Source organism: Dipodomys spectabilis, unplaced genomic scaffold, assembly GCF_019054845.1.
Source record: "Dipodomys spectabilis isolate Male_0828 unplaced genomic scaffold, ASM1905484v1 ptg000199l, whole genome shotgun sequence".
In the NCBI taxonomy this organism is placed as follows: Eukaryota; Metazoa; Chordata; class Mammalia; order Rodentia; family Heteromyidae; genus Dipodomys; species Dipodomys spectabilis.
In genome coordinates this window covers 2,352,876-2,371,660 of record NW_024870876.1, presented here as the reverse complement: position 1 = coordinate 2,371,660, position 18,785 = coordinate 2,352,876, and the positions used below count along the sequence as shown (strand labels likewise).

Here is an 18,785-nt window from a genome sequence, read left to right as displayed (position 1 = left end):
ACAAAACAAAAAACCCAATACTGTTAAAGTAAAAAAGCAAACTGTATATCTATGATTTTTCTAGTTGTTAACCTTAGCTCTCTATAATCTGCTTTTGTAAATGTATCACTCTACTTTGCTAAAATTTTCCTAAATAAAATGAGTAATTCAACTTGTACAACCTGTATACAGAATGATACTAATACTGTGGCTTGTACTCAGTGACTGGCTGCTGTGCCTGAGTTGTTTGTTTTTAAATCAAGGTTAGTGCCTTACCACTTGAGCCACAGTTCCATTTCTGGCATTCTGGTGGTTAACTAGAGATAAAAATTTCATGACTTGCTTCAAACCACAATCCTCAGATTTCAGCTTCCTGAGTTGCTAGGATTACAGATGTAAACCACTGGAACAGCAGATTTTCTAGATGCTTAATTTTGTTAAGAGAAAAATACCCTAAATCTATGACCTGAAACATATCATGACCTGTAAGAGAGAATTCTGAATTTGGCAGATTATAGCTATAGTACAAAACAAAAGGACAAATAAAAAAACCCTATTTGGCAAATGAAACTGAAATAGTGATAAATTATTTTCACATACATAAATATAACCATAAGAAGCATATTCAAAAACAAATCAGTCTGCTGGAGCCAGGTGCTTATGCAGGAGGCTGAGATTTAAGGATTGCAGTTTGAAGCCAGCCTTGGCAGCAAAGTCAGTGAGACTCTCCAATTAACTACCAATAAGCCAGAAATGGAGCTGAGGCTTAAGAGAGGGCACTAGCTTTGAGCACTAAAGCTCAGGGACAGTGACCTGGCCCAGAGTTCAACCTCCAGGACTGTGGCGCACAACACATACACACAGACACACATACAGACACACACATACAGACACATACACATACATACACACACACACACACACACACCAATCATATGATACATGCAAAAGTTATCAATATGTTAAAAAAAAAAGTATCCAGAAAGCAGTTATACCTGAAGTTCCCACATGTCACATGAGAGAGTGAAGAACTTTCCTTCTATTACATCTGTTGTTTTGCAAACTATGAACAATTCTGACTTGTTTATATATTAACCAATATGGTCAGGGATAACACTGTCCAAAAACAAATATACTTATTACCTGACTTATGCAACTGTAAACCCTCTACTATAAATCACCTTTATAATAACAACTTTTAAAAATTAAATGATTACTTTATTCAATTTCATTTAACTGATACAATTCACACAGTAATTTTCCATGAAGATATAACTATACCAACTTACTGTCAGTTAATAAAGTACAGAGAAAGTATTCTTTCACCAACAGATCACATTTCCTTGTGAAAATGTCAAAGTAACAGTAAGCATTTTTGCTACCTGTATAAAGCAGGAGCTGCAAGCAAGCGCTTTATTAACAAGAATTTATTTTAGTATAACAGGGTTAAAGTAAGGAGAAATTTCTTAGAAAAGGAGAGGTTCTCTATTCAGGAAACTGGAATTAAAATAACAATGCAAGCATTTTAAATAATCTAGGATCACAAACCTGTGTGTAAGTACAATTCTTCTTTTTACATTTGCCACATGTAAATAAGTCAGTCTGAGTTCCACCTGTCTTAGCCATCTGATGCTCTCTGATGGCTTCTTTGGTCAAGTTTTTCCGCATCTCTTTTAGCTCATCACTAGCCATTTCCTATGAATGAAGTGGCAATATCATACAGTTACACAAACATACACATACACATCCAATATATATATTATAGCCTGAATGCTTTTATATTCAATTAACTTTATATGAATAAAAGTAAAATTAGCTTGTAAAGTTTTGTGTTTTTTTTGGTCCAGTCATGGGTCCTGAACTCTGGGCCTGGGCACTGTCCCTCAGCTCTTCAGCTCAAGGCTAGCGCTCTACCACTTGAGCCACAGCATCACTTCTGGCTTTTTTCTTTTTGCTTATGTGGTGCTGAGGAATCGAACCCAGGGCCTCAGGCATGCAAGGCAAACGCTCTACCACTGAGCCACCTTCCCAGCCCTAGCTTGTAAAGTTTTTAAAAAGTATATCTCATATTTTTCCTTAGATGACTTAAGACTTTGTCTCCTTTAAAAATATTCCTTTTAAATACTCTTAAGTTTAAATATGAAAACTGGATTCAAGTTTTGTTTTCAAAAGCTATGTTAAAAAAAAAAAAGAGACCTACAGAAATGAGTACCTGTAATATGCAGATTTTGTGTTCTCTACCACTTCCCCACTCCCCCAAACCAGCGACCTTTGTAAATGTTCAGATTTGTTATAAGACAAGAAGTACACAGGATATGCCAGGGTCACCATTTTGTGCCAGAAAGTCCAGAAGCTACCAGAGTATTATGATTAAACCAAAGGAACATAGGATGAACATGAAGGAGTATCTACTGGTCAAAATAGAACAATTTCTTCAGTCACCAAAATGAATTACTATGAGGCAATATTTAGAAGGGCACCATATGCAAAAACCAGAAATAGCTACCAGGGCCATTAACCAGGGAACCAACTCATTGTTTTGATAACTGGTAACGAGAGAAAAAAATTTACAAATTTATCCTGCCTCTTAAATTTTAACAGGTTGCGTTAATAAGAGAAAATGTTGCTTTATCAAAACAAATCTAGCTGCAAAGGGAATGACAAAATTACAACAATCACTCTCTTGCAGTGGTTAACCCTACTAAACAGTCAACTCAAGATCATCAGTGAGTGAACTCGAGCAGAAGAGGTCAATGGAAAAGTTTACAATGGAGAAACCTTATTATTGTATGAACCCTGATGGATCCCAGAACATTATGAGGAGTATATGTCTCCTGATATAATGCAATGGAAGTGAAGAGCATCACTTATCAAGAATTTATGCAGAAATAAGGTTGAACTTAAATGTAATTAATCCTACAAGAATTGGTTAGTAGCTTTCAGGATAGAAAAAAAACAGAGAAGACAGAAAAATAATGTCCTTAGGAAGAAGCAGATAAAATCACAATGTGGGACACAGAATTAGTTTCTCCAAGTAGGAAAATACATTCCTTCAGATTTAAAGAAACAAGCATATAAATCAACTTCAACACACCAAAGTAAACGTAGTGGGTAGACTTTAGATTCTGATACAAAGTAAAGTGAGCCAACATTACATAGTACTTTAGTGGGCATGAGAACAGGTAATTTATCAGAAAAAAATATTTTTAAGGATTCTTCCTAAGTATACAGAGGTGAGAGGCTACAATGCCTGAATTTTCTTGAAAATAAATTTGAGAAAAGCAAAGTGAGATGAAAAGGATGATAAATTCTCAATACTTATATTCTCTTCTTTGTGAAGGCTTAAATTTAATGTGATTTTTTAAAAAATTGTAAATATAGTAATTTTATTAGCTATGTAGAAAGATAAATCCCTTCTCAAGATACTTAATAGATTGGTGCCACACTGTATCTGTATCTATAAATTTCCCTACATAAATTTAAGAACAATGAATAAGATAAAACCAATTTAAGTATACTTAACCAATATTTGTAATTAGAGATTTAATTATTTTAGATAAATTCATAAAGACAGTTCTAGTTTTAGATGATTTACTGTTTGTCACTCAAACAACAATATCATATAACAGTAATAAAAGGGTCAAAGCATTGATGTCAATAGATTCAATAACCATAAGTATTTGTATATCAACTTGCTATATATGCACTATTAACATAGTACTTAAATAGGCTTTCCACTTGTTATCAGGGAATCACATCAAGAAACTTTACATACAGACATGCTTACCTCTGCTGTCATTCTAGCAAATAAATCAGGAGAAATATTGCCACACAGTACATTTTTCCTTAAGTTTGGATTCTTTGCATCTTTCAGATTTGATATCCTACTTCGTACTCTATTCTTATATTTCATATCTGTGTTCCTTATTTCTTGATATATAGGTATCTGACCGTTAAGGAAAAAAATATAAATTACATAAAAAGAAAAAAAATGAAATTATAAATATAAGAATATTTTTTATATTCTGCCAAAATAAGAATTCCTGAAATTTCTAAGCAGTTATAAAAATTGCTTCCAAAATTTAAATAAAAATAAGGCTCTGGTTCTACCTAGTCGAGATATAATCAGCAAATAGTACTATTAGTACTTTAATACTTAAGATGAGTAATTTTTTTAATGTTTAAAGTCAACAGCATGCAATTCAATAAGGTTTAAAAAAGTATAACTCAGATACGCTCAATCTAAGTGAGCAAATTTTTGGAAAGGAGCTCAAACAGGCAAACTTTAACTTGTCCAAACATGAATTTCACTAAAGACACTACGTCTCAATGACTATGTCCAAGATTCTCAGTCTTCTGAGAAGAGACCATTCAAGGTGGCTCAGCAGGTTAATCTCTTCTTCCTACTGAGCACAAAGATGCTTTAGCAAGTTCTTCTGCACAGAAGGTCAGGCCACAGAAGAAACTGAGCCCTAGAGGAGCTCTCTGCCTGAGAAGGTCAAGATATTCTCTGTTCCCCTCACCATATGGTGTCCAACATAAACATATTTCCAAACTTCACGATGAGGATTATGTATGCTTTGCTAAGATCTCCAACTAAGAAATCTTTACCTGTGTGTGTGTGTCCCTAACTTTTTGCACAATTAAATTCAAATGCTACTTCCCCAACTTTCCAAGGCAGAAAAACAAAATTGCCTTGAATAGCCTTGAATACTATGAGGTTTACTTTTTTGGGGGGGTGGGAGGGGGAAGAAGGGGGTGCTGATTTCCTAGGGCTTGAACTCAGGGCCCAGGTGCTGTCCCTGAGCATTTTTTTCTTCCATTCAAGGTTAGTGCTGCTCTACTACTTGAGCCACAGCTCTATTTTGGCTTTCTAGTAGTTAGTTGAATATGAGAGTCTCACAGACTTTCTTGCTTGGCCTGGCTTCAAACTGTGATCCTCAGACTTCAAGCTTAAGCTTCCTGAGTAGCCACCAGTGCCTATCTTCAGGCTTACTTTTGAACAACAGGACAAGCAAATGGAATAAATTTCTTGGCAGAATAGAAAAATTGTTCTTATCCTTATTTAATTTTTAACATTCTTTCCAATCAAAATAATACAACCAAGAAACTGAATAAACCTTTGAATTATAAACTAGAAGGAAAAAATTACAATTAACATAGCAATTACATAAAACAAGGATAAATGTGCATGCAAAGGATATCTTCCTCAATCTGAGATCCTAGTTCTTCTTCATCAGCTCCAATAGCAATGTAGTCATCTAAAACAGGTACAAAGAACTGTCAAGACACTGTAACTAACATGCTAAAAAAAAAATTCCAGTGCAGAGTTAAGTACATGATTCCTATTTCTTCAACCCCATTTGCCTCAAGTCCTTTTAGTTTAGTCTTGTTAGAATCTGGCCTCTTACTACCCACTAGACTCCTCCTCTGAGATTCACCTAATATCCATAGTGCTCCTGCATTGATGACTCCTTTTTCCTCAGGAGTGAGGAAGTAATTCATCTAGCAGGCAACTCCTCATTTCACAATTCCATAAATTCTGGTTGCTCCAGCAGAGAGTAGAGAAAGTTATAGAAAGAACTGTCTTGTCTCCTGTGACTCAGGCTTCAATGCAAAGAAACCATTTGTTTCATCTGCCAATCACATATACGGACACACTCAGAAGACTCCTATACAAATATTCAAAAGGATAGAAGGAAATAAATAGAAACTAGGAAGGAAAAAGGAATATTTATATAGAGAAAGACAGTAAGGAAATCAAAGTTGGTCAAACTAGCTATGATTCAATATAATAAAAAAGAAGAAAAAGGGTAAATTTGTGAAAGATGACAATAATTCCTGTATAAGAAACTTTTCTTTTAAACAGAAACATACACATTTTTTATACTTAGTTAGAATATATTTCAATTGTATATGAGACTTTAAAGACAAAATTCTACATGCTAAGTCTAGAGAGTATGTAAGTTCCTATAAAAATGTCAAGATCACTCTTCTAATTTTAAAAATTAAACACAATTATGAATATTCAATTTATAGGTTATACTAATATTTAACAATTCAGTATTGTTAACTATAATCTAAGGGTGGTATAATCAGGAAAATGAAAAAATGTGGGGAAAAAGTTTAAATTAGTATGGAAGATCTATATAGTAGCAGCAGTATATTTCCTGAAATTATATAGTAATAAGTAGCAAAAAATACTATAAGGAATTACTTATAGTAATGAGTAGTAAAAACTTGTTTCTGAGCTAAGCAGGGTGGGAGACTATTGAAAGGAAAGCTCATAAAACAACATTTATGGAGATGAAGCTCACAGTAGTGGTATGCTGAAAGCCTGAGAAGCAAAACAACTTACCTCCTGTTCGAAGAGCAGCAGCAAGCATCTCCCTACACTTTAATCGTACGGAATCAGAAGTGCTCGGTGCCCGAGGAAAAGATGAAACGTAAGTATCTCGAGCATTTGTCTCATCCTTTCTGCTGCTTATGTTGCCACTGGAACTACTAAAATACACATACATGCATACAGACACACACAAAAAAATCAGGTAGAACTCTCTTAAAATAACATTACCATCACTCTCTAAAAAACAAAAACTTTTAGACTACATAAATAAGATAGTATTTCAGTGATTCTTACATAATAAGGAAAAACGTTGCCTACATATAGACTAAATGAAATTAGAGATAAATCACATTCTATTCTTTAAAATACCAAATATTTACTTTGTCCTTTAAAACAACAGTACAGTGTTTACTATATTGAATTATACACATTACAGCTTTCCATACAGTACATAAAAAGCAAGGATCTTGGTGTGAGGAAAGCTTAATAGGATGAGAATATGGGGTGAGGGAAGAAAAGCTAAAATTGCAATGGAAGATCTAGATGACAGCTTGCAACAAATTAGAGGGAGAAAAATAAAAGGGCTGAAAAGACCTATTTTAGTTATACAATTAGTGTTCCAATGAGTCAATATTCTCCTTATACATGTATACTGTGAAATCTTAAAATACTATAAACACAGTTTCCTAATTTTTTCCAAGAAACATTGACAGCAGGAATAACTTTCTAGGCAGCCTAATCATTGTGGTTGCTTCTGATTAACTTTTTGTATTTCACTTTCAACAAAACAAGTTATTTCCAGGTTATTTCTGATTAGTTCCAATTATATTGCATCACATTGAAGATATTTGTGTTAAATATTTGAAACACTGATTAAATTGTTCTCCCTCAATAGATGTAACTTGTTGCATTTTTTTCAAGGATACAACCTCTTTGACTTTTCGCCAAAAATATGATTTTTAAAGCTCAAAGACAGACAACGGACAAAACCATCATTTGTGTCTAGTAACTGTAGTCAATACTCCCTGATACTCTTATGATCCTCTGCATTCACATTACAATTACTGTCTACATACATAAGGCTTTTCAAATAGTCTTCCCTAACAGATCTGACTATGACTTAATGCTCTTTGTATTTTCAATATGTACCATAATATCTGTCGGTGGTAAATAAACACATTTTAATTTCTTAAATATTTTAATTAAATGCTTTAATTAAATTGCCTCTCTTCCTATATTCAAACGCTCAGTGTGACCACTGAAAACTGCCCTAGTACACTGACAGCCTTTCCTCATTAGTGTCACTGTAACTGGCTTCAACTTCTGCTGCCTCCTTCTAATCATTTAAGCATATAATTTCCTCAAAGTCTTGCATCCCAATTACTAACAACTTAGATCTAACTTCCTTTATGTTATACTTCAGATTAGTTTCTCCAGTATTGTATTTTTTCCTTTTGTGAGTAGATACCAACCATTTTAACAGATTTCAGAAAATAATCTCAGAATAAAAAATTATAAGAAAAAACTACATTAATTTGACTAAACACTGCTATTTAACCCTATCTTCATCAAGTGCATTTAGTATTAATATACATTTTTTTTTAAAAAACTGTGTATGGAATATAAGCATTACTTTAAAAAAAGAAAAACAAAATACTTGTATCATGTTCTACTTGCATGTAGACTCTGTGTTAAACTGCAACTACATAAAATTCATAAATATACCAAGAATTTCTTCTTGCTTTAATGCCTACTTATTTTCTTATACTTCATATATTCAAGGCATTAAGCCAATGAGTTCTGAATAAAAATTACATTAAAACTTCAGATTTAGGAGAGGTAGAGTGGAAAGGAATGGTAGGGGAAAAACAAAGGAGGGGGTAACAATGCTGGATAGGAAATGGACTCATTACTTTGCTCATGTAACTGTAACCCCTCTGTACAGTATCTTTACAATAAAAATATTTTTTAATTCTGATTTTTAAAATATGACTATAAAAAAATTTGTGACATTATGGCTTATATACCAATGTCATATAAAACCAGCAAAAAACAAAACAAAACAAAGTATTCCAGATTAAAGGATACCATACAGATATGATGACTAAGTGAAATATGTGATCCTGGGTGATATGTTGAAAAAATACTTTCCCTTGTAATAAATCATATTATTAGGACAACTACAGAACATAGGAATAAGTCCTACAGCAAGAAAAAAGTATTATTTCACTGTTACTTTCCTATTATTGATAACTGTACTATGGTTTTATATTTAAAAATGTACTTGTTCTTAGAAAATACACACTGATATATCTAGGAGTATACAGGGCAAAACATCTGCAATTTAAAATAAAGTTAGTTTATGTATATACACACCTTACATTAGGACTTATTGGAGGTCTCATTCTTAATTTTCTAAAAGTGGAAAATAATCTCAAAATAAAAAGTTTCAAGGAAAAAAACTACATAAATTTGATTAACCACTGCTATTTAACCTTCATCAAGTACAGTTAGTACTAATATATATATTATTTTAAAATGTATGGAATATTAGTATTACTAAAAAAAAAAGGAATATAAGATCAACTTGGTGGAAATTGAGAAATAAAGTTAAAACTGATAGTAGGCCTAATGTCCTAAATACCTCTAAGGCAGTAAGTGGGTTACACAGCAGCACTCAAAAGCTCATAACATACAAGCAAGATAGTACATGTCTATAATCCTAGCTACTAAAGAAGCAGAAGGAGGAGGATTTCTGACTAAGGCCAGTATGGGTATCTCAAAGTACCTGAAGAACTTGTTAAAAATAGAACTCTGGGCTATCACAAGAATTCCTGATTCAGCTGGGTGCCAGTGGCTCACTAGCTACTCAGGAGGCTGAGATCTGAGGATCACGGTTCAAAGCTAGCCTGGGCAGGAAAGTCTGTGAGACTCTTATCTCCATTAAACCACTAGAAAACCGGAAGTAGCACTGTGGCTCAAGTAGTAGAGCACTCGTCTTGAGCTGAAGAGCTGAGGGACAGTGCCCAAGCCCAGAGTTCAAGCCCTACAACTGACAAAAAAAAAAAAAAAAAGAATTCCTGATTCAGTAGTTCAGAGTGAGACCTAAGCATTTCCATTTCTAACATGTTGTTACACTCTGCTTTTCTAGGGACCGCACATTGCTCTAAGTCAATGTTAACAGAACAGGTAAACTACATGCTTCCCCCAAACCAGAAGAAATACTTAGATGTAATCTACTATACAAATATCATTTGCTATGGCAACATTTTGGATACTGCACAGGTTCATGGTATGTGACAGCAAAAAAAATAATGCAAAAACCTCAAAGGAGCTGAGACAATTTGAGCCCATCATGCCTGTATTTCATGTTTTAAGCTTCTATGGTAAATGGCTAAGTTTGTAAGGGAAAAAAGCATTAAAAAAAAAAGAGCATAAGATTCAGAGCAAAATAAATCTAAAACAAGAAACATGGTCAAAAGAGGAAGAAGTCATTAGAATCCCTTATCTGTACCTTCATTATCAGTTTTACAGCAAGCCTGAGCAATCATATATAATGGGTATAATTTATATCATTTCTTTTTACTATGTACTCCTCTACCTCTCTTCAAAATTCTAGGAAATCTTGCTTAAAACCTTAGAATCATTGGCTATATACATTTTCTAATTTCCATTCAATTGGAAAGCAGAGAGAGAAGTGTAGATCATTAATCAATAATGGAGCAGGTAACAAACACTATGGAACATCTAATGTATAATTTCCTTGAAGTACCTTTCCTCTCTTGCTTCAGGGCTATTCTGGGATGGAACTGCAGGTTCTTTTTTCTTTTCCTCAGAGTCTTTATCGGTCGATGGTCCATCTGAAAAAATGTATGAAATCCCATGTTTGCACTTGTTAAAAATAAAATCTGAGGGCTGGGAAGGTGGCTCAGTGGTAGAGCGCTTGCCTTGCATGCCTGAGGCCCTGGGTTCGATTCCTCAGCACCACATAAGCAAAAAGAAAAAAGCCGGAAGTGGTACTGTGGCTCAAGTGGTAGAGCACTAGCCTTGAGCTGAAGAGCTAAGGGACAGCGCCCAGGCCCAGAGTTCAGGCCCCACGACCGGACCCAAAAAAATAAATAAATAAATAAAATAAAATCTGATATACATGTTAACAGACTATATAGAACAAAAGGAAGGAAAGAATATGGGAAAAATATGAGAACTAACATTTTTTAAATGACACTACAAACAATAGGTGATAATTTAATAATGTTTCATGAAGTCAAAAATCTATAGTAGTATAAATATAAATACAAATAAGTTATCTCCAGGCTAGTGAATGAAACATTTTCACAGAACTAGAGGTGTGGTTCAAAGAGGTAGAATGTCACCCTTGAAATGGAAAGACTTGGAAAAATTATACTAAGTGAAATAAGCCAGGCCCAAAGAAACATAGGTCCCATGGTTTCCCTTATTTACAATAACTAGTGTATGTCTGAGACAAGCAGAAAAGGTCAGATAAGATGATGTTAGGCAAAATGAACCACAAGACAAGGACACAAGTGGTTTCTTTCTTGCTATTGTTTCTAACGTATTTATAAGGTGATTTTTTTTTATGTCCCTCCCCCACGGTATAACCCATTTTCACTGTATTTGATGTTGGTATAATTTGGGGAGGGGAAGGGAAAAAATAAATCGTTTAAATAGGAATACAGGTGGACCCATTGCAACAATGAGATGTACAAGTCGTTATATCGAAAAATGAACTTTACAACTTTGGGAGGGGGGGGAGTGTAGTAGTGGAGATGGGAAGGCAGGAATAGTAGGGGAAAAACAAAGGAGGAGGCAACAATGCTTGATAAGAAATGTATTCATTACCTTGTTCATGTAATTGTAACCCCTCTGTAAGGTATTTTCACAATAAAAAAAAAAAAATACCACCCTTGAGCAAAAAAGCCAAGCAAGAGCACAAGGCCAAGTTCAAGTGCCAGGTTGTAGTGAGAAGTAAAAACTCTAATACAGGTCAATCTTAATTGCTTACAATGTGCTACCTACAAGTACTAGTAATTGTCTAGAAATTGAGCTAAAGATGAAAGGGAAAGCTTTAAACAGAAGATATTCATAAACATATTCAAAACAAGTAATTTAGCAGAACAAATTTAGTAATAGGCAAGTGCTCAGCTAAAGCATGACACTCGGGCTGGGAAGGTGGCTCAGTGGTAGAGTGCTTGCCTTGCATGCCTGAGGCCCTGGGTTCGATTCCTTAGCACCACATAAGCAAAAAGAAAAAAAAAGCCAGAAGTGGCGCTGTGGCTCAAGTGGTAGAGCGCTAGCCTTGAGCTGAAGAGCTGAGGGACAGCGCCCAGGCCCAGAGTTCAGGCCCCACAACCGGACCCAAAAAAAAAAAAAAAAAAAAGCATGACACTCATGGATGGATTACTCTGACGTTACAATGGAAAAATACAAAATATTTTCATAAAATGGCCATAAATAAGTAAATATATAATATAGTAAAATTATAGTTAGTGGAGTAAAATCTACGGCATGGAGGGGGAAAAAAGACAAGGGTAACAAGTAACTAATGATTGTATTTGAAAATTTCTGTTTTTCCTACTTTAATTTTCCTAATACTAAGCTGGGCACTGGTGGCTCATGCCTGCAATCCTAGCTATTCAGGAGGCTGAGATCTGAGGATCACGGTTCAAAGACAGCCCCGGCAGGAAAGTCCATGAAACTCTTATCTCCAATAAACCATCAGAAAATCTGAAGTGGCACTGTGGCTCAAGCGCTCGCCTTCAGCTGAAAAGCTGAGGGACAGCGCCCAAGCCCAGAGTTCAAGTCCCATGACCAACAACAACAACAACAAAAATTCCTAATACTAATTAACATACAAATCTTTTCTTGAACTTTTTTGAGGGGCACTATTTGGACTTGAACTCACGGTCTCCTCTTTGCTAGACAAGCGCCCTTACCACTTGAACCACACCTCCATCCCTACCTTGCAAAATATTAAAAAAATCATTTTTTTCTAGGCTGAGTACCAATTGTTCAAGCCCATAATCCTAGCTATTCAGGAGGCTGAGATCTAAGGATGAAGGTTCAAAGCCTCCTCCAGCAGGCAAATCTTAAAGTATTACCTCCAATTAACCAGCAAAAAAGCTGAAATTGGAAGCTTGGCTCAAGTGATACAATATGAACAATGAACAAAAAGGCTATGCAAGAGCACAGGTCTTGAGTATGAGTTTAAGGCCCAGTACCAGCACATACAGTTTTCTAAAGAAGAATGTAAACTCTAATAAATGTAAGAGCAAAACTAGCACAGCTGTAATGTCTTTTTTTTTTCTCTCACAAAAATTTAAACACTCTTCTTCCTCTCTTCTTTCTTTTTGGTGACAACGTTTGTTGTTGACAACTCTTTTTTTTTTTATACAACTTTCAGGAAGTTAAACATCCCTCCTACATACACATATTCTGAGGCACTGCTTTTAATACATCTAGACTCATACAGGAAAAAATACAACAACCATTTTAACAAGCCAGAATAACATAAAGATCAACTAAAGCCAGAATAACATAAAGATCAACTATACCTAATAACTTTTTCCACGATTTGATGAGCGACTTTGCTAAAGATGTAACTTCTTCATCTGTACTCTGCTTACGAATAGCATTAACTGACATTCCAATTCTAGTAGACTGAAAAAAAAATTGTACAGCAATTTTATTTCAAACAAATTAGTACATCAAACAAATTAGTACATCATCCACATCTTCTTTTTCTGATTCCCATCTCTCCTTTGAAATCTTTTTAAAACTTGAATTATTTGAGCCAGATACTGGCTCATGCCTACAATCTTAGCTACTCAAGAGGCTGAGATCTGTGTATCATTGTTTGAAGCCAGCCCAGGCAGGGAAGTCTATGAGACTCTTATCTCCAATTAACCACCAAAAGCCAGAAGTGGAAGCTGTGGCTCACTCAAGTGGTAAAGCACTATCCTTGACCAAAAAAAACAAAACAAAAAAACATTAAGGACAGAAGCCAGGCCCCCCCACACACACACACACCACCACCACCACCACCACCACCACCACCACCACCACCACCACCACCACCACCACCACCACCACCAGTGTCTGTAAACATGCCAGCCCCCCCCCCCCACACCACCAGTGTCTGTAAACATACTACTCAGTAAGTCTGATTAAATGAAATCGGTATTTCCAAAGGATAAAATACAAAATGTACTTTTATACAACTAATTATACACATCTGTTTCATTGCATTTTTCTACATGAAGGGTATCACAGAGCACAAGAGCAACTTATAATAAAGGAATCCACACAATAACTACCATCTACAGAGGTTTACATCCACTTTTAGGGAGATTAGGGAGTATGAGCCTGTAACTAGCATATAATCACAGATACTAAAACAGACTTTGCAAGATAAAGGTAATCATATGGTACCAAATTTGATATATGGTAGTAATAAGCAAGTGGCCAGGACATCACATTCAATAGACATTCTAACAACCCTTCAAAGTTGAGACCATTATCCTTATTTTTAAAGATGAATAGACAGGAAGTATCAATAATAACCTGTCCAGCTTTACACTATTACGAATTAGCAAAGCTCAGGACTTTAATATTGATTTGTCTACCTCCAAAGTCTATGCTCTTTCAAACTCATCAATGGTTTTCAAACTGTGCTGAAAGAACACAAAGGTTTAACTATGGATGAGAAATAAAGAATGATAAATTATTTAGTAAGTTCAGGTTATTAGCAGACAATCTTTCAAAACATACAGTCTAAGAAAGAAATCCTTAGAGGTTAAAAAGAGAACTCCTGCTGTAAGCTTTGAGGTAGAAAAATAAATTGGTACTTAAAGGTTTCCTTCTAAATTATTCAGTTCTCCACAAAAAGACAGATTCAAGAAAGATGTTTTGTTCAAGAACTGAATATATGATTGGCTGGAGTATTTATTCTATGCTACATCTTGGAAAGCTGAGCAAAACAGGTAAGATTCAATAGCAGAAAGATAAAGGGGACAACATAATTTTAAAGACTCCAAATAGTTTGGGGTTAACAGCATGTTTTCTAGAAGAAACCCTATTTCTTTTTTTTTTTTTTTTGGGGGGGGGGAGTTTTGGGATCCGGTCATGGGGCCTGAACTCTGTGCCTGGGCGCTGTCCCTCAGCTCTTCAGCTCAAGGCTAGCGCTCCACCACTTGAGCCACAGCGCCACTTCCAGCTTTTTTCTCTTTGCTTATGTGGTGCTGAGGAATGGAACCCAGGGCCTCATGCATGCTAGGCAAGCGCTCTACCACTGAGCCACCTTCCCAGCCCCAAGAAACCCTATTTCTGTAATGAGTGGAGAAAATAACTTCAGTTTCTAAAGCAGTTCTGTGCATAAGAGTTAACACAAATTAACAAAGAAAATGGTATTATAGGAGAAGCTTAGAGGAGACCAAAGATAATAGATGAATAAACTATACTTTTGGAGGATTGCTTTTAATTACAATGTTTTAATTACTAAAGTCAATGATTATCTTGCTTTGCACCTAAGAAATCCATTCTGAGCATACAGTTGTCTATCATAAACATGTTCAACTAAGGAAGAGATTGTCCAATCAAAATAAGAAGAAGTAAGGCTGTTGAGGTAGACTAAAAAGTAAAATTAGGATATATACTTTTTGGTCTTTAGGAAATATTCTGAGTGGAATGGAATTAAGAGAGGGACTGGCTAGGAAGTCATTTAGTTGAGTTACCAAGTTTGTATTTGTCTTTAAAAATTCTTTAAACTGGGCTGGGAAGGTGGCTCAGTGGTAGAGAGCTTGCCTTGCATGCATGAGGCCCTGGGTTCGATTCCTCAGCACCACATAAACAGAAGGGAAAAAAAAGCCGGAAGTAGCACTGTGGCTCAAGTTGTAGAGCGCTAGCCTTGAACTGAAGAGCAGAGGGACAGTGCCCAGGTCCAGAGTTCAGGCCCCACAACCAGCAAAAAAAAAAAAAAAAAAAAATTCTTTAAACTAGCTGGGTGCTGGTGGCTTACACCTATAATCCTAGCTACTTAGGAGGCTGAGATCTGAGGATCGTGGTTTAAAACTAGCTTAAGCAGGAAAGTCCATGAAACTCCTATCTCCAATTAACCAGCAGAAAACTGGAAGTGGAGCTGTGGCTCAAAGTGGTAAACTGCCACCCTTGAGCAAAAAAGAAAAAGAGCTCAGGGACAGTGCTTATACCCTGAATTCAAGCCCCACTATCAGGGGGAAAAAAAACAAAACAAAACCCTTTAAACTCCAAGGACTATTTCTGAAATTAATATGAATATGCTAAGATTTACAAGATGTGATAGGTGGACTATTAAAAAAAATACTCAGTGTGCAAACAGCATTGGGACTATGTGGTTCATCAGTTGACTATATAATGAATTATTAAAATAAGCTATACATTCTGATGTACTGAGAAATCATGTGCCTTGGCACAAGGTTTCAATGGAGCATCAAATGTTCATTTAGAAAGACAATATACAATATACCTTGGCAATGAGAGAGAGCCATAGCTGAGTCAAATTAAGGGAATCAGTTACATACTGATAGTGAAACAAAAAAAAAAAAAAAGAAGACTACACATAATAGACACTTTAACATCACAGCAAACAAGCAGAGTTTTCAGAAGAAAAATTTCCTTCATGATCACTCATGAGTTTTTGCCAAGATGACTGAAAGGTTACTACTACATCAATCAAAATCAACCCTATTCAGTGCAGAGGACTGAACCTAAATAAGACCTTGCTCAGTAAGCACTCTACCCACTGGACTATGATCCCAGTCAAACCATTCAACCTTTGGTAAAAGTCCATACAGCATTTTATGCAGCTACTATAAAGCATATATAATATTAACACACATAAGAACTACTAAAAACTTTGTGGAAAAAAATCAAAGATGACCTAAATAAAAAGACATCTTATGTTGAGGGATTGGAAAACTTTAATGTTAACAGTAAATACTAATTAAATTCAATGCAATGCCTACAGCAATCTTATCTGCCTTATGTGCATAAACCAACAAGCTTTTCCCCTTAATTACAGAAATTCAAGGGACGCTAAACAGCCAAAACAACCCTGAAAAAATCATTGGATATTTCAAAATGTTAAATACTGACATACCTACTCCCTTACTGAAGTATGAAACAAGATCTAGTAAAGATGTAATAGCCATATGAAAAGCAAAACTGGACTTTAATACATTTTTCAACAACTTCAACTGAAGCTAAAATGTTTGTGATTTCTTCAGTTACACCCACAATATAATTGAAATTTAGTGCCTTCAAAATTGAAAGAAGTGTTCAATTTCAGCTATACAATAATGAAAATAAATATATAACTTGCTCTCTCACCATATCATATTCTCCTGTAATTCTTAAATTCTGACTTAATGAAATAAGAAATATCAAGGAAGACACTAATTCATAATAAAATATGTACAATGGAAAAACAGCAGATTTGAGTTACTGACTAAATTTTTTAGTAGTTTAGCTTTTAAGGTTTTATGTTTTTAGTTTTGATAGAACATTAAAATAAGAACTCAGGGGGCTGAAGGTATGGCACAGTTGGTAGAGCACTAGCCAATGAGCAAAAGCATCAGCATGAGTTCAAGTCTCAGACCAAAAAAAAAAAAGAAAAGAAAAATAAGAATTCAGTAATGAATCTATGTAATGTCTACTAAACATTCAAATGTCTTACATACTTGGAAAAGAGCAATAAACAGCCATCCCACCCTGAGGCTATGTCATGCTGGCAGCAGCTATTGATGACAGACCAAGAAATCAAAATGTTGATGAGATATACAAGACACTATGTCGAAAAATGAACTTTACAATTTAGGTAGAAGGGGGGGAGTGTAGCTGTGGAGATGGGAGGGAGGGGAAGGGGTGGGAAAAACAAAGGAGGCAATAATGCTTGATAAGAAATTACCTTGCTCATTACCTTGCTCATGTAACTGTAACCCTTCTGTACAGTGTTTTCACAATAAAAAACTTATTTTAAAAAAAAGAAATCAAAATGTTGAACATCAAATCAGGGCCACAAGTTCAACACTATCTCATAGTGCGCTTTCTCGGTCAACCCTGGAGATTCATGTTTTATTCTTCTTGAGAAAGAGAGTATTTTTAATAATGGCAACTTAGGAGATCATTGATGTATGATGCCCATCTTCAGAAAAAAAACAGAATATACCACAATAGGACAGTTAAAAAACAAACCTGTACTAAAGATGTTTCACTATTTTACAATTACCAGTTCAAAAGCAATTGTTCATAGAAGTACATACCTGTAGTAATTCCAGAGTCATGGGAATATTCTTAAGCTCTTTGAGCAAATCCAATGCTCCAGCCTATAAAACAAAATAAGGTCATATTGAATTCCCCTGGCTCTAAAGATATTAAGTAGGCAAATAACTCACAATGGCCCATTTACTCATAGATGCATACATGTATATATATGCATAGTATTTCAAGTAGGGTTGAAAATAAGGATCATAAAAACCAACTTAATGAATTATGACCAGCACTAGTTAATTAACTGGTGTATACTGTTGTGTGAAAGTTTCTTTTTGGTAGTGGTTTAATATGTATATTCTGAGAAGAAATATAAGACTCCTTACTACAGTGGTATAACACACTCAGATTTCCATACAGAACACCTGCCTAGAGAAGGAGTCAACTCTGAGAAAGTGGGTCCCATAGATGTTGCAGTGCCTCTAGCATTCACTCAAGCATAAGGTGAATAGAAAAGGCATCTTTTCGGGGGAGGGGATACAAAATTCACACTTGTCTCTCTGTATCTCCCATTCTGTTGGGGTTTTTTTTTTTGTTTGTTTGTTTTTGTAGGTGGGGATTGAACTCTGGGCTTGGGCGCTGTCCCTATGCTCTTCAGCTCAAGGCAAGCTCTCTACCACTTGAGCCACAGCGCCACTTCTGGTTTTCTGGTGATTTATTGGAGATAAATTTATTGGGAGTTTCACAGATTTTCCTCCCTGGGCTGGCTTTGAACCGTGATCTTCAGATCTCAGCCTCCTAGTAGCTAGGATTACAGGCATGAAACACTGGAGCCCAGCTCCCAGTCTGTATTTTACAGTCTCACAAGAACACTGCTACCTACTTGGTTCTTGCATAATAGTAAAGAACAAGCTCTGAAAGAAAATTCCTAATTAAGGTCTGTGCTAAGCTCATAAGCCTACCCATTTCCAGTTCCTACTAGGAATCAAAAACTCCTATGTAATGATCAAAATAGATTACTAAGACCCATGGAATATTTGTAGAAAGCACCTCAAGTTAAAAAAAAAATAGATAAGCCACAGTGCCACCTACATTTTTTGATTAAGCATTTGAATTTGATATTCATTTAATCTCATATTTCAACTAACACATTCACTTAGTCCCATTTAAATGTGCACCTTGTATACTATATTTGAAC

At 35.3% G+C, this 18,785-nt stretch overlaps 1 protein-coding gene across 1 annotated transcript in view; it reads right to left on the bottom strand.

Moving 5' to 3' along the window:
* The window catches only part of Tcea1 (transcription elongation factor A1), a 33,125-nt gene that overhangs the window by 6,040 nt on the left and 8,300 nt on the right, over nucleotides 1-18,785 (bottom strand). Inside the window, exons 2-8 of the mRNA XM_042696135.1 lie at nucleotides 17,641-17,703; nucleotides 12,898-13,003; nucleotides 10,098-10,185; nucleotides 6,338-6,483; nucleotides 5,184-5,240; nucleotides 3,767-3,921; nucleotides 1,528-1,674 (exon numbers count right to left, since the gene is read on the bottom strand). Coding sequence (XP_042552069.1) covers nucleotides 1,528-1,674; nucleotides 3,767-3,921; nucleotides 5,184-5,240; nucleotides 6,338-6,483; nucleotides 10,098-10,185; nucleotides 12,898-13,003; nucleotides 17,641-17,703 — 762 coding nt within the window. The remainder of the gene's footprint in view (nucleotides 1-1,527; nucleotides 1,675-3,766; nucleotides 3,922-5,183; nucleotides 5,241-6,337; nucleotides 6,484-10,097; nucleotides 10,186-12,897; nucleotides 13,004-17,640; nucleotides 17,704-18,785) is intronic.